This window comes from Gekko japonicus, unplaced genomic scaffold, assembly GCF_001447785.1.
Source record: "Gekko japonicus isolate JY-2015 unplaced genomic scaffold, Gekko_japonicus_V1.1 scaffold1577, whole genome shotgun sequence".
NCBI classification, from domain to species: domain Eukaryota; kingdom Metazoa; phylum Chordata; class Lepidosauria; order Squamata; family Gekkonidae; genus Gekko; species Gekko japonicus.
The window spans coordinates 396,659-412,691 of NW_015168699.1; the positions used below are offsets into that span (position 1 = coordinate 396,659).

Sequence of the window (16,033 nt, forward strand, 5' to 3'; positions counted from 1 at the left end):
TTTCCCTTTTAAGAAGCTGAATGCTACAGGAATACCTTGCACAACATTGCTTGCTATGGTGCTGTTTTATTACTATGGTGTTCGATCAGCCCAGCCTTAGGTAAATAGTGCTGGGCTGGAAGGGTTGCAGTGCTGTGCTGGGTAGGACACCATCCATACACCTGTGCGGCTGGCTGAGAGAAGAGGTAGGAAGCTGCTCCTGGTCACTATTGGGGGGGTCACCAGCGCCGGAGGGTGGCAAAGCAACAAGGCCAACCACACCACACTCTTCAGCCTGGGGGGGGTGGGTAGGGTACTTGCTTTTGGGAAGAAGCTGCCATGGGGAACATTCCAGTAGCTCCCAAAGAACAATCTCAGGCCATCCCCCAAGTGGTTTTTGATAGACAGGGAAGTGGATTCTGCCTGACCCCCTCCTCTCCAGCATAGCAACTCCTCATTGGCCCCATCTCTTTTAGAGAAAGCTGAAAGGCTATCTTTTTTGTATATTTTTGTTTCCCTGAATCCCTTAAATACGTTGTTTCCTGAATTTGTAGGTGTTCAAGAAAGAGGAAAGTACGCCATGGTCTGGAACGCTGGCTATCGTTCAGTCCTATGTTACTCATAAAACAGGTATGGAAATCGACAACAGTACAGTCATACAGGCAGTTACATGCTATGGAGGTTACAAGCGTTAAAATCAAACACAACAGTTATTAAAATTTTATTAACAGAGTTGTTTTACCATCTGGGACCGTATCTCAATGGCTGCATTGAAAAACCACTTTTTCAGTAATGTACATTCTCCCCAGAAAGAGGAAGAGTAACTACCTGTTCTGCTGCGCAGCTATGCCTGCTACCGTAGCCCAAAACAATGAGCCCAAAGCTGTGGAGTCTTGTGAGCAAAAATTCTACTTTGTGAGCTACTGGCATTAAAGGAGTGAGGAAGCAATTTGGCTACTGCATAAATTAGTTTGCTCTGGAGCCAACCTTCCTGAGTTAAGACAAAAATGAAAAATTGTGAGCTAGCTCACACTAACTCATTTTAGAGGGAACACTAGATCCTCTCTCCCTTTTAATAATGCTATCAAGAGCAGCACATGGGATACAGTCTCTGTCACCCTTATGCCACAAGGACACAATTGATTGTTTAAGGGAACGTGCTTTATAGCAACCCTCAAGAATTGCTGGTGTTAAATCCTTATAGCATACTAGGGTGAAAGCTCTCATATTTTGGGATACTTAAGGTGTTTGAATAATTTGCACATTTCTGAAGTTTTGGAAAATTCAGGTCCAAGTTTAAAGGGGCACAAGGTCTACAGCCAAGGCTTACATGTTCTAGGATTCTCTGTCACAAGCCTTTGCTTGACTAATGCCCCATCTTTCTCCAGATGGTAACACGCAGGGCTATTTTGGGGCAGGAACGCACAGGAACAGAGTTCCGGCTGGCTTCAGAGTTGGCCACCCACGCCCACTACAGCCAAAACCTCTGTGTGCGTGGCTACAGGGGGAAGGCCTGGAGAGTGACCCCCCCCCAGCAACTCCAAGGCAGGCGGGCCAAGGGGGCCCCTGGAAGGATCGGGGAGGCATTTAAATGCCTCCCCATGCCTTCCCCGGCCTGTCCAAGGGCCGGCTTGCCTGGGTGCCCCACAAGCCAAGAGAAGGCATGGGGTGTGGCCTAATATGCTAATGAGCTGTGCTATCAGAGGCGTGGCCTAATATGCTAATGAGTTTCTGCTGTTGGGTGTGCCCTATTATGCTAATGAGTACCTGCTGGGCTCTTTCTACAAAAAAAGCCCTAGTAACACGGAAAAAACTGGGGGAGAAAATACTGTATTGTTAAGGTTATAGCTTTCTTCCATTTATTCATAAATACATCTTTCAGTACTACAGAGGCAAAACTACAGAATGGATCTCTGTGGCAAATAGTCAGCCAGAGGATTACGGTTGTTGCCCTTGCTATAGCAGCTGGTGAACATATTCCCACCTTGAGGCTCATAACTGCCATTGTTACACATTTAGGAAGTCCAGGAACGCCTCTTAAGAAATCAAGGCTGTATCCTCTCTATATTTGGATTGCATCCTACAAACCAGATACATACCCCCATGAAATAATTGTGGCACTGCAGCTGGAACAAAACATCTACCTTTAACATAATAAAACTGGGAAATTGCTCGAGCAAATTGTTCACCATTCACCTGTTTATGTTTGGAGATGTACTGACCATTTGCCTGAAGAGGGAAATACTATACCCAAATAAATAGGTGCACACCAGTGTGATTGATTATTTAAAAAATGGTTTCTCAAGTGTCAGCAACTTTAAAATGGAAATCGCCTCAGGGGGTGACTTTTCAAGCACCTTAGATGTAAAGCATCATCAGAACACATCTGTGCTTGTCTGACCAGAGGGTTTGCCAATTACCGTTCTGACACATTCTCTCAGGTGTGATTTCATGTGCTCTGATATGGCTCAGACACTTCCTTGCCTGCTTTACCTTGGAGACAATTCTGGGAGAAAGAATATGTGCATTTCTCACTACAGCATTTGGGGGGGGGTGCGCGTAGAGGAGCTTTCTTCCCATTGGTACAGGGTTGTAATCTACTACAATAATGATTGCACGTATCGTCTGCTTTTACCGCATTATTTTATACCTTGTGATCCACCTTCCCTATTGCTTATAGTATATCCTTGCCTTAGTTTGTTGTTTGCCTTGTCCTCTAATTCTGCAACCCTAGCCCTGTTGCCTTGCTCATTAGTTGCTTTAGGTCATCTGTCTGCGCTGTTTTTATTTTATAATCCACCATGAATCTCGGCAAAAAAGGTGGACCATAAACAAAATCAGGGCTGTTTTTAGGCAGGAACGCACAGGAATGGAGTTCCGGCTAGCTTCCAAGTTGGCCACACCCAGCAGGAACACATTAGCATAATAGGCCACACCCAACAGCAGAAACTCATTAGAATTGGCTACGTTTAGGGGGGTGTGGGCTAACATGCAAAGGAGTTCCTGCTACAAAAAAGCCCTGGGTTTGGACAACAAACAAGGTAAACAGAAAAAGAAGCAAAAGGTGGGTGTGGCTGGATGAGCACACTTCTGGTAACATGGGGGTGTGGCCTAATATGCCAATGAGCTGTGCTGTCAGGGATGTGGCATAATATGCTAATGAGTTTCTGCTGTTGGGTGTGGCCTATTATGCTAATGAGTTCCTGCTGGGCTTTTTCTACCAAAAAAAGCCCTGAACAAAATAAATAAATAATTTTCTCCCCGCCCGAATAGCATCCTTGACAGCAACAGTCTACCTTAGGATGTTCACATGAACGGTAGCCATTTACGTCTAGGGGAGAATATCAGCTGCTGCCCTCAGTAGCATAGAAGGGGTGAGTGTAAGACAGCTCCCCCCCCACCACCACATATACACACCTCTTGACTTTGGGATTGTGGCACTGGGTACAGGTTTGCCTGTCTCCAGGAGCAATACTTAATTTTCCTCATTAGAACTTAGTGGGAACTATTGAATGTTATGGGACAAACTAAATGGACTGCGATTAGAAAGTACAGTTCAGTCAGAGATAAAACCTGCATCTCTACTTCTTGTGCTACACAGCTGGGATGGTTCTGAGCACAGATTGGACCCACATGCATACGTCACACCAGGGGCAGATTAAGGCTCACTGGTGCCCTAAGCACTGACCAATCTTGGAGCCCCCCTCCTTTCCACACGGACCCAGTCCGTTTTAGTTGTTGACCTGTCTGACCAGATATTCAATGCAGGTTGCAGCAATACAAAAATGTATTCATATGATAACACGATATACTGTACAAACTAAGCCAAGCTTGGGCTACATAAAGTTCTACAAAAATGCAATACAACATCTATTTTAATATTTCAGAAGTATCAAAGTTCCAATATTCATGACGCGAAAGGCATTTTTCTACATTTCATTTTCGCAAAATCACCGATAACATCCTCGAAATTCATACCTCTCAGAATGTCTGCTTCAATTGTTAATATATACAGTGAGTTGAATCTTTCTTGAAGCATAACTGATCTATTTGGGTTTTTTAAAAAAATAGAAGATAACCCTAGGGTGCACCATGATCATTGTGCACTAGTTTTATAACTTTTTCAAAACAAATCTTCATTCTTTTTTTTCTTTTCACCCTTTTCCCAACTTTGTGGTGCCCCCTTTGGCCCTGGTGCCCTAAGCACGTGCTTAGTCTGCTTAATGGTTAATCCACCCCTGCATCACACACACACACACACACACACACTGTCAGACTCCCATCGCATCAACGAAGTACACACTTGTAGAAAAGGTTTTACTTTATTTGAAGCAATAGGTGCATAACAGGATCACTGTTCAGAATGAGGCAAAAGCATGGATCCCAATAGATTATAGTAAATTCAAAAAGCTGAGGCCCAATTGCGGGACTTCCCGCGCGCGCCATTGAGCCTGGGAAGCAACGCTTCTAGATAATCATAACACATTTGCTTCTCATGGATAGTACCATGAGATCACCCAAGCTACTACCCGCCAGCAACCACCTGTGGCCTTGAGAGATACGGACGTTCCTGCAACTAGGCAATTAAGCGCATAAACAGGCATACATGGGAAAGTGAAAGCAGACAAGCGCATACATAGAGAATAGGAAAACACATTGGCAGCTTGCTCATACACACACACACACACAGTATAATGATAGATATTTCACTGGTGATCTATTAGTATTTAGTATTTATTTAATTCGGTTTATACCCCATCCTCCCTGCCACGGCTGGCTCAGGACGGCTTACACAGAGTTTCATATAAAATACAATTAAAACCTGTCATAGACATATAAACATAAAATAACAATCATTTAAAATACTCCTAAAATGCTGGAACGTGATCTGATAAAAGTGAGAGCAGTTATTTATAATACAGCTTAGGTGACCGTATATTCCAGTGGTATTCATGCCAGCTCAGTTCACTCAACTTGTTGTGCGGTGGTAAAGGTGGTAAAGCCAGGGCACAGGCTGGAGATGAAAGATGGTAAAGCCAGAGCACAGGGACACTCCTCGGTGTGTAATGTGGCTGTGTCTTTATAGTACCTCCTTCAGCTTTTGCCGGTAGTATTGTGGGGGTATCTCCTATCTGCTTAATAACAGTTATGTCCAGTCATACAAAATACTGTTTCTCTAGCTGCATCCGAAGATGCTCCTATATGCTCCTTATCATCTGGCACCTATGTTCTTGCCTTTTGTTTGACAGTCAAAGAAGAGGAAAAAAGGAAGTTATTAAAGAGAAGCAGCGAATTGAGGGAAGAATATAGGCAGCTAGAAGAAAAAGAAAACCTTCTCAACAATGCAACAAAGGTATAATTCCTCACTTTTTGTTTATCCTACAAAACTGGTTAGAAATGAATTATTTCTGAAAACCTGAGACTGCAGCACAATTTCTTACCATGGTAGGGCTGCCAAGTCCCCCCGGGGGGGCGGGGAAACCCCTGCCCCAGAGGCCCGTTCCCTGCCGCCGGTGGATCAGGCCCCGGGGGGAACCCCACCCCGGCATGCGCGTCACCAGGAAGTGATGTTATGATGCTGGGCACACTGGGGGCGGGGCCACGACCATCTGATGGGGAAACTCTATGCATGCACGCATAGGACGCCGAACGGGAGTCCCCCGCTCCCGAAGATTTTCGACTTGGCAACCCTATACCACGGGACTCAGAAAATTGATGCTTCTCTCCGTTCCAGAATAACAGGAGGATGGTGATCCCTATAAGTGACTCTTACTTTGGGTTACTTACAAGAAAATAAAAGAAACACTTCACAGTCCAGCAAAGCACATAAATTAATTCAATTCAATGGGCATAGAAATGCTTTGCTGTAGTCTATTCATGATTCAGAGGTGTGCAAATTCCTGAGCTTCCCCTATTTTCATCCAAGTAGAAACTCCCATTTCTGTAACCCAACTAATTTCTTTTTAGAATTAAGGGAATTTTTAAAACTGTGTTTGCAAAGAAAGCAGCACTGTGACCAAATTATTCCATGTGTATCATCACATCAGCCTAGTGTCTTGGCTACCTTCTTCTAGGAGAAAGTGGGCCATAAGTGCCTAAATCTCACTGTGCCAGCTAACAGAAGCAAGAATATAAGGACAAGAGCCCTGCTAGATCAGTCCAATGGATCGGGCCACCTAGTCCAGTATTCTCTCTGCCGCATTGGCTAGCCAGCTGCCCCCCCCCCAGCTTTCCTATGCCACTGGTGTTCAGAAGTATACTACTTCTAATCATGGCAGTTCCATTTAGATATCCTGGCTAATAGTTACTGATGAACTCTCCCTCCATGAATTTGTCTAATCCCATTTCTAAAGCCATCTGCATTACAAGCCATCCCTACATCCTGCATCAGTGAGCTCCACAAATTAATTAAACATTGTGTGAAGGCTGTCCTGAACCTATTGCCCATCAACTTCCATAGTTGTCCCTGTGTTTGTCTTGCCTTCGTTGTCTTTGTTTCCTAAACTAACACACACACACACACACAGCTTTCTGTGTAGGAAAGGTACTCCAATCCCTTGTTCATCTTGGTTGCTCTTTTCTGCATATTTTCCAGCACTATAACCAGAACAGTACACAATTTTCCAAATGCATTCACCGTAAAACAATACAAGGGACCACCCATCTTGTTTTCTATCTCCCTCCTAATAATTCCTAAGAAAGAATTTGCCTTTTCCCCTTGTTAACCAAGAGTGTTTCTCTTCCAAGACTCAAATCCTTGGATAAATTTCAGGGCATTGCTTAAGTCTTGCAGTAAGACAGAAAACTCACTTGGAAAGAATCAGAAACAACTGCTTTATTAAGATACATAAAATGGTTATCAGATTCTGAGTAATGCACAAATTGCAACAGCAAAGCTAATTTTTAAATTTCTGTATGACTGAATCCCTCAGTCCATCAAAAATCTTAAGAACTCTTGAAACTCAGTAATCCTCCGGTGCAGTGTTAACCCTGCTTAACAGAGTTACAGTTAACCCCCAACAATTACCAAGAGCAAAATAAGAAACAAAACTAGTTGGCCAGTTCTTGCCTTTCTTGGAGCAGTCAAGCTGGGGGGTCTAGCAATTACTGTTTGCTCTTCTTTGAAAAGGAGAAAGCTAAAAGCAGTAGGAAAAATAGAAAATAAATAGAAAATAAAACTGGTCAGTAAAAGGTTGAGAGGCAAAAGAGAGTGGGGTATTTAAATACACAGTCCAAGAGGTTACCTCCCTTTCTAATGACTGACAAAAGTTTTGTCCAATCCCTTCTGCTAGGAGTGGACTACCAGCCCTTGCTCCAGAACTAAATCAAACTAAATAGCAGAAATGCTGGTGAGGGGATGGGGGGGGGAGACGTTCTGGGAGTAGGAAGTGACGTCACACAACGTCCCTACATCACCCGGAAGTGACGTACGCATGTCGGTGACATCGGGGGCAATGCTCTGGTTAGTGGTAAAATCAGCCTCAAACCAATGAGTGTTGCCCGAAAACCAGAGTGTCACCCACCGACATCATCGGCATGCCTATGTCACTTCCAGGTGATGTAGGCATGTCACATTTACTTCCAGCAATGTTACTGGGGGGTTGGGGGGGATTTCTTCCCGATGGCCAGCTGGCCTGCAGTGGGCAGAAGTCCGCGAAACCAGGGGTTCCCCCACCCCCAAATGGGAATGGCAACTCTATTCCCTGGCAAGAACTGTCCACTTATTTGTATTTTTTGCCTCATATTTAACTAGCTACTGTTCCACAACAATAGACCCATCCTCTAGCCCCATGACTGCTAAGTTTGCTCAGGAGACTTTGGCAATGGAGTTGGCCACAAGCTTTTTGGAAATCCAAGTAGGTAATGTCTACTGGATTACCCTTGCCTGCATACTTGCTAACACTCCCAAAGAACACCAGAAGTTCGTGAGGTGGGGCTTCCCTTCATAGCACTTATTATTCCTCAGTAAGGTTTGTTTTTTCTTGTTCCCATGCTTAATAATTCTGTTTTAATAGCTTCTGCCAATTTATCTAAAACAGCTGTTAATCTAAGTGACTTGTGACTTCATTAATCATATTACATATAGGATATCAAGACAATGTAATATCCATGTGTTTCCAAGGGAGCATTATAAAGATCCGACTGCTTTAACAAGGTGTGGAAGATTGGTGTGTGTGTGTGTGTGTTATTTCTCACATGCTTCCACCAAAATTCAGATAACAGGGTGGCATTAAATCCTTTTACCCATTTCCAAAGTGCTCAGGAATGAGCCCCCCAAGTTCCTCTTAGTGTGGCTTACATGTTTTATGTTTTATATATTAAACTCTTTGTTATTCATGCCTTATTTACCCTTGAGTGTAAATGACACTTTTATTGATTTATGGAAATAATATTTCATCTGCCCTTCTCTTCTCCTATTACACTGGCAGTCTGGTGATTGTTAAGCACAGGATAGACAGAGACTATGGGATAACACACCCTGACCTGGTCGGCCCAGTCTAGCCTCATCTCATTAGATGCCAGAAGCTAAGCAGGAGAAAGCAGAAGACTATAAACACCGTGTATGCAAAATATAACAACACTCAATATTGGATGGAATGTATGGAGTAAATGAACAAACCATTAACAAATTCAGTGTGTCTATAGCATTGAAAGGGGCCGTGGTGGCTCAGTGGCTAAGACGCTGAGCTGCAGACCGGAAGGTCAGTAATTTAGCAGTTCAAGTCCCGAGTGCCGCCTGGCGGAGGAGCTCCCGTCTCTGGCCCCAGCTCCTGCCAACCTAGCAGTTCAAAAGCAAGAAATTGCAAAAACAACTTACTTTGCTTTGATATTGAAAAAAGGAGATTTAGAATATGTTTAAATGTATAAGAACAAAAGTTAAAAGATATGTTACCTGTAGAAGTTGATAGACAAGTAAGGGGGAAAAGAGGGGAGTATAAGACGAGGGCTGGAGGTTGGAGCACTGTGGGAAGTCAGAAGGGGTGGGTAAATTAGGAGAAAAGGATATATCTTAGTGGGTAAAATGATGTATGGTTGAATTATGAAATGTATCCTAATAAAATTGTTTTTTAAATAAAAAGCAAGAAATTGCAAGTAGATAAATAGGTACCGCTTCGGTGGGAAGGTAACAGCGTTCCGTGCGCCTCAGCGTCTAGTCATGCCGGCCACATGACCACAGAAACATCTTTGGACAGCGCTGGCTCTTCAGCTTGGAAACGGAGATGAGCACCACCCCCTAGAGTTGGAGTCGACTGGCTTTCGAGCAAGGGAAATCTTTACCTTTACCTATAGCATTGAAAAGGGTTACAAAAGGATTATCATAAGTAATTGCCAAAAATGTTGTACAATAACAGAAATACACACCAAATTAGAAAAAAAACACATTACAAGAAATCAACACCAAGTTGGAAAGATAAATACACAACTCTCAAGGAGTCCAAGTAAGATCACAGACACCAGATGCTGCAGTGCAAGAAGACTGTGGGAGTCTTGACAGTCGCTCCGGTAAACGCAGTAGCCGTTCCTTCTTCAGAAGCCCCAATTAGTGAGTTCCAAATGCACAGACTGGCAAACCTTACATCTAAACGGTGCTCATAGTGTTCTGCTTTCTGTTGTTTTTACATTGCGGTTTCGTTTGCCTTTGCTTAGAAGCTAAGCAGGGTCAGCCCTGATTAATACGTGGATGGGAGACCACCAAGGAAATCTAGGGTTGCTACACAGAGGCGGGCAATAGCAAATCACCTCTGAACATCTCTTGCCTTTTAAACCCTACTGCGTTAGCCATAAGTCAGCTTCAACTGGATGGGGGGAAATGGGACGACATGAACCATGGCATCTAGAAGGCAATGTGATTTCTTTCTCAGCGCTTGCGTAGGGCAGGGATCTTTTAAATGTGCAGACTGATATTTTTTCTGCATTCCTGGGAAATCCCTACGTGGTCTTTTGCTGTCCTACTGATAGACATGGGACCCTCAAGTTATTAGAAGGAGTGGTGGCCTTACATTGAGGAATTTCAGACAGCCTATATATTCCATCCCAGGAACTCTCCACTAACGGTTTCTGTCTGTCATTTCAGCCCATTTTAGTAACGGTTCCCTGACGGAATATATTTCCCCTTTCATACAGAAACGCTTCTGTCCCATTCAGGAAGCGTGGTTGAAGCGTTTTTACTACAAACTGCTTCCAACTGGTCTTTAAACCCTTCTACCGCTTCTGAAGCGCTATGGGGTGCTGTGTAAAATGCCCCTGTAGCGCTTCCTGCAGTGACAGCTCTTTTTGCACCCTTTTTCTCCCCATGTGTGATCATCCTTTTTAAAAAAAATGTTCGATTGGGAGCGCTATGGAGCTGCAGCAGGACTACAAATCAGCGCCATAGCGACCCCATTGAGATCCTTGGACTCCATTTAAATACACTGACGTTCGCTACTGCATCTCAGCATGGATTTTAAAAGGTAATTTTGGGACAGACATTGTATTTATCAAGTCTGTTTAAAGATTAAATCACTGATGCCCTGGTCACATGGGCCGGATAACGCGGGGGGGAGGCGTGGCTGTTTGCCCCGAAGCAAAGTAAAGCACGGCAGCCCGATCACACATCCCATGGAGTTCCCGTGGTTACGTCGTTAGGTGCCGATCATACGGCTATCCCGAAGCATGGCAAAGAAGCAGTGTGGCACGATCACACCGGCAATCGCTAGACACCACTTCCATGGCAAACGGGATTCCCCCCCCCCCACTTTCCTCTCTGTGTGCATGCACCGTTGGGCATTTGTGCGCATCCTGTGGAGACTTTAAAAAAAAAATCCGGTTTGCGACAGGACATGGACGGGCACCGGATGCCACGGGATTCAAGCGGAAATGCGATCAGACGCCCGCCCCTGCCCCGCGTTTCCCGGAAACGAATACACTTTTTGCGGTAGTTTTTTACTCCGCATCTTCGACAAGAAGCCACGGGTTAGCCACGGGTGCACTACGCCTCCCAGATGTTCTGGTGTGATCACGCCCAGAAAATCTGCGGGACTATCATGCCTTCAGCGCAGCAAATGCTCCGTGTGAACAGGGCCTGAAAATAGCAATAAGCACAAACGTACCAGCACAGCATGAAAATGAGGGGGGGGCTTTACTAGTTTGGGCTTTGATTAATTAAAAAGCACCAGAATTTCCAAACTCTCCGGTCCCCCCCCATGCTTGAATTCTGTATCCAGTGAGTTCCTTGTTTCCAGGGGACAGCAGTAGCAAACATCATCGTATCTAAATGGAGTCCAGGCATTTCAATGGGGTCGCTATGGCGCTGATTTGTAGTCCTGATTCAACGCCATAGCGCTCCTAATAGAATGTTTTTTAAAAAAAGAAAGAAAAAGAAAGAAACAAAACCCTGTCAGGGAGATCATGTACAGGGGGGAATGGCAGGAAAAGAAAGTGGCACAGTGTGAAATGACAAACCACTTCAGAGACGGCTCCTTACCGGAAGGGAAAGGATGTGTGAAACAGCCGTCCCTGTACCGGTTTAGCCCATGATGATACAATAACGGTTTCAAAAGGGTAATGCGAAATTCCCCATTATTTTTTACAGTTTTCAGTGCTGCCATTTAAGGGCAGAAATACTGTCACTATCTTCTAGCATTAGTATCTATAATTTTTTTTAAAAAAAACTCTCACAGTATAGTTAAGATCTTTTCCTGTCCTGTCTTCATTTCTTCGCCTCTGCCATACTTATGCCAACTACCTGTGTCAAATATTTCATCCTTGACATGTGGGCCACAGATGATACCACCATTGGCTGAGCAGCAGCACGTGTCTTTTTAACGGGAAACCTGTGCTTGCCTCCGGTGTGACCAAATAGCTAGTTTTTACCTATAAGTGTGATGCATAGAGACCACAGAGAAGTAGAAACAGGGTTGCTTATCTGTTGCTGTTGTCCTTTGAGTGGTCATCTAGGCAGTTACACAACCTGGGGAAGGAGGCAAGTGGCCGGCCCTTTTCCCCTGTGACAACCAGCCCCCAGCCACCTTGGTACCCTGTGACTGGCCCCAGGGAAAGGCCTAATTTTCCTGCCGCTCTGAGCCCTGCTCCCCCCCCCCAGCATCCAGCCAACTCTCCTCCCCTGCCTGGCCGCAAAATTCGGGCCGCAGCTAAGCCAGGCCCTCCCTGCTTTTGAACCTGTGGTGTACTATTATGTTTTGGAAGGAACCAAGCCACAATGCAAGGCTCCTCCCCTCTGGGCATGCTCAGTCAGAGTGTGATGGGGGGGGCATGTCTGGGCCTACAGCTAGTGCTAGAAGTTTCTGAATTAGGTTTGCCAACCTCCAGGTGGTGGCTGGAGATCTCCTGGGATTACAACTGATCTCTAGGCTACAGGGATCAGTTCCCCTGGAGAAAATGGCTGATTTGGAAGGCGGACTCTATGGCATTATACCCCATTGTAGGATTGCCAAGTCCGTCCTTGTTGCAGAGCGGGGGACTCCCGGGTTGATCCCGGAGCGTGCACACGCCGCATCCACATCACCAGGAAGTGACGTGACGACGCCGGGCACGCTGGGGGCAGGGCCACGACCATCCGAGGGGAAAACATAGAGTTTTCCCTTGTATGGCCGTGGCCCCGCCCCCAGCGTGCCCGGCGTCATGACGTCACTTCCCTGTGACGTGCATGCTGGGGCGGGGTTCCCCCCGGGGCCCGATTCTCCGGCGTCGGGGAACGGGCCTCTGGGGCGAGGGGATTTCCGCCCCCCGGGGGGATTTGGCAGCCCTAGTCCTTGAAAATTAAAAGTAGTTTCTGCTTTAGCAGCTGGCCGTGTTTTTGTTTCAATGCAACTGTTATCCAGGAGGGATATCATAAGGTTAGGGTAAGGGTCCCATGTCTTTTGAAAGAAAATGGAAGGAGAAATCACTCTTTACAGAGAGAGTGATTTAAATGTGGAATTCACTGCAAGAGGATGTAGTGATGGCCACAGGGATTAACATCTTTAAAATGGGATTAGATAGATTCGTGAAGGCTAAGTCTACCAGTGGCCACTAGCCATGGTGACCGAGGGGAACCTCCACATTTAGAGGCACTAGGCCTCTGAATCCCAAAGCCAGGAGGCAACATTAGGGGAAGGTCTTGGCCTCTACACCCTGTTGTTGGCCCTCCAGAGGAGCCTGTTGGCCAGTGTGTGAGATGGGATGCTGGACTGGATGGACTGCTGGTCTGAACCAGCAGGGCTCTTATGTTCCTATGAAGGCCTCGGCCTCTCTGCCCTATTGCTGGCCCTCCAGAGGAGCTGGTGAGCCAATGTGTGAGACAGGATGATTGACTAGATAGACCGCTGGTCTGATCCAGCAGGGCTCTTCAGATGTTCTTATGAGGGGAAGACCTCAGCCTCTATGCCCTGTTGTTGGCCCTCCAGAGGAACTGGTTGGCCACTGTGTGAGACAGGATGCTGGACTAGAGAGACCTCTGGTCTGATCCAGCAGGGCTCTTCTTATGTTCTTAATAACTTGTTGCCAGGTAGCCGGGTGGGATGTGCTCCCTTGAAGCATGTCCATGCACAACTACATGAGAATAGGAAGGAAAGAGCAAGAAACTGACACCGGATGTGTACTTCCAATAGAAGTACACATGAATGAAGATAGAGGGCAGATATAGGAAAATGAGCAGAATGCATTTTTCACTGTTGAAGCAGTGACTGCAGAACTACAGTTCTACATAAAGGCCTAATGTGATGAGAGCAATCAAAAATATTATGCTGCAAAATGACTTGGTTCCTGAGGTTTTCATTAAATTAAAATGGAGCAATTGAATGGCCAGATTCAATAAAAGTGGAGAATTAAATTTAAAAGCAATTGAATTAAGAGGAACACATAAAAACCAAGGGGTAATGGACCCTGCACTTTGAAATATGAAAATTAATTTGTGAAATGTTGTAACATTAAAGTGTAAAATGAAATATAACTTATTCAAGGCAGCTTTTGGAATGTTATGCCTTTGTATTAGAATTCATGTTGGAGGGGAAGCCTCTTTTATATTAGTGGGTGAATACATTCAAATAAATCTTTTTTTTTTAAAGTTTGGCATGAACACTTGCTGGCCTTAACTGGGAGAGATTTACAAATTGGTTATTTTCCTTTGGGGATGTATATTTCAAACTCCCATCAGCAAACTCATCTGTCTCCCATTTCTATGAAGACCCCTGTAAACCTAGCTTAATATTGTTAGTGGTAGTCTGAATATTCCCTGCAATTTTTGACATACACCCAGAAGAATATAACAGTGACTAGAATGGGAGCTGATTCTGTGTTGTGTGATCCCACACTGCCAGAGAATGTGTGAGTTAAACCACACGTGGGCAGGAACACTCCTGAATGTTATGGGACTGCTCCATAGGGAAGTGGCTGCTACATGTTGGAAGTCTATGAACAACAAAGTTTCAGTCCCTCCCTGCTGTGTTCCTGGGGGGGAAATATTCAGAAGGCAAAGCCATGTTACGATGCACCAGTGCAGTTGCTGGACTGTCAGCTAGGTGGTCAATATTTTACATTGTATGGAGTTTGCTGTTTTATTCTGGTTTTAACTGGAAATGCTTTTTTAAAAGTATTATTGTAAGCTGCCTTGAACCCCTAGGAAAGGTGGGGTATAAATGTTTTAATAAATAACTAGATAGTTCAACTTGTACTATTGCAAATGCTGCATAAACACCACCATCCATCTATCCATCCATCCGTCTACCCACCTCTCCATTATACACAGCACTATTGTAGGCTACTTCCAAGGCTTGGCCATGGTCAGCCAGGTCCTTTTTGACTTCTGAAGAGCAGATTTTCAATTCACAACTTGTTTTTGAAAGCACCTTCAGCATCATAATTTGCCCTTCAGTTGTTGGGTGAGGAGGAAATGCCAGCTCACCGTCCCTCTTGAGCTTGTGAACTTGTTGTGCAGTTCTTTGGATTCTGGGCCCTGGGAGTTAAAAAATACCCAAACGACCAACCTTTTGTATCTTGTTTATTAAGCCTTTAGAAAGAGGCTAATACTGTCGTCTAATACTAATATGCTGCCCCTACCGCAGTCTACATAAACATACATACGAGATAAGCCCACTAGTAACCTCCACTCTCCAAGTGCCCCATTGTGATTCTGACGGGATGCTTAAAGGGTGTTAACGTGTAACTAACTGAAGTTGAATCATCACCCAGAAAAGGTGCATCTGCATTGGACTAACCCTTCCTTTCCTTTTTGTTTGCTTGTTTGACAGAAGCGCTTAGAGCTAAAAAACAGCCTCTTGGCCCAGCAGAAAGGGGTTCAGTTATCTCTGGAACGCCTCAAAACTCTCATTAGACTGATTCAGAATGAGCCGATGATTCAGGTTACCATGACAACCACCACCACCTCCTCCCTGCTGACTGTTCCCTGGATCAAGCCTTCTTCTGCCTCAGCTGCTGTGGTACACAAAGCCCTGCAGCCAACACAGGGTAACAATTGACGGAGGAGGCGGCGGCCGGAGAACCTTTTTTCTTCTTCGACAAGAAAGGGAACCGCCTCCCCTGCAGGAAACACCCTAGGCACACGCAAGACCAAGGGATACCCGACAACTGCAGCAAGGAGGAAACTGAAGGGAAAAGGCTATGTTGGTCCGTTTGTCGCTAAACCTAATCCCAATCCACTGGGCGTTAACAGCCGCTTGCCGGAGAATAGGTCATGCTGCAGTTCTGTACTGCTGAGACCTTTTGGTGCTTGCGAGATTTCTTCTTCTTCTTCTTTCGTTACGTTGGCCTTAATGTGTCTAAGAAGGAATATGGAAAACTGAGCAGCCTACTTTGGCCACCAGGGAGCGTGGGTGGGTGGGTGGGTGGGATGGAGGATTGTTTTGGGTAGGACGGGGAGGAGTTTGCCTTTTAAAAGATAAATAGTTTTAAATGCAAAGATTTAGTGAGCTAGTATGCAGGTAGATGGTATGGGGGAGCAAGAATGAGGGACTGGTGACTCTGAGGGTGGGTGGGTGGGGACAAATGACTTAGAAAACAATGTGGATTCCTGATTTTAAAATTCACAAGGTCTGTCCCATTGATTCAGGTTGAACCA

At 45.2% G+C, this 16,033-nt stretch overlaps 1 protein-coding gene across 1 annotated transcript in view; it reads left to right on the top strand.

Annotated features, from left to right (window-relative positions):
- PHF21B (PHD finger protein 21B) overlaps nucleotides 1–15,434 on the top strand; it is a 242,321-nt gene extending 226,887 nt beyond the window's left edge. Inside the window, exons 15-17 of the mRNA XM_015415485.1 lie at nucleotides 534–609; nucleotides 5,229–5,332; nucleotides 15,207–15,434. Of these exons, the coding sequence (XP_015270971.1) occupies nucleotides 534–609; nucleotides 5,229–5,332; nucleotides 15,207–15,434 (408 nt within the window). The remainder of the gene's footprint in view (nucleotides 1–533; nucleotides 610–5,228; nucleotides 5,333–15,206) is intronic.
- Nucleotides 15,435–16,033: the final 599 nt, after the last annotated feature.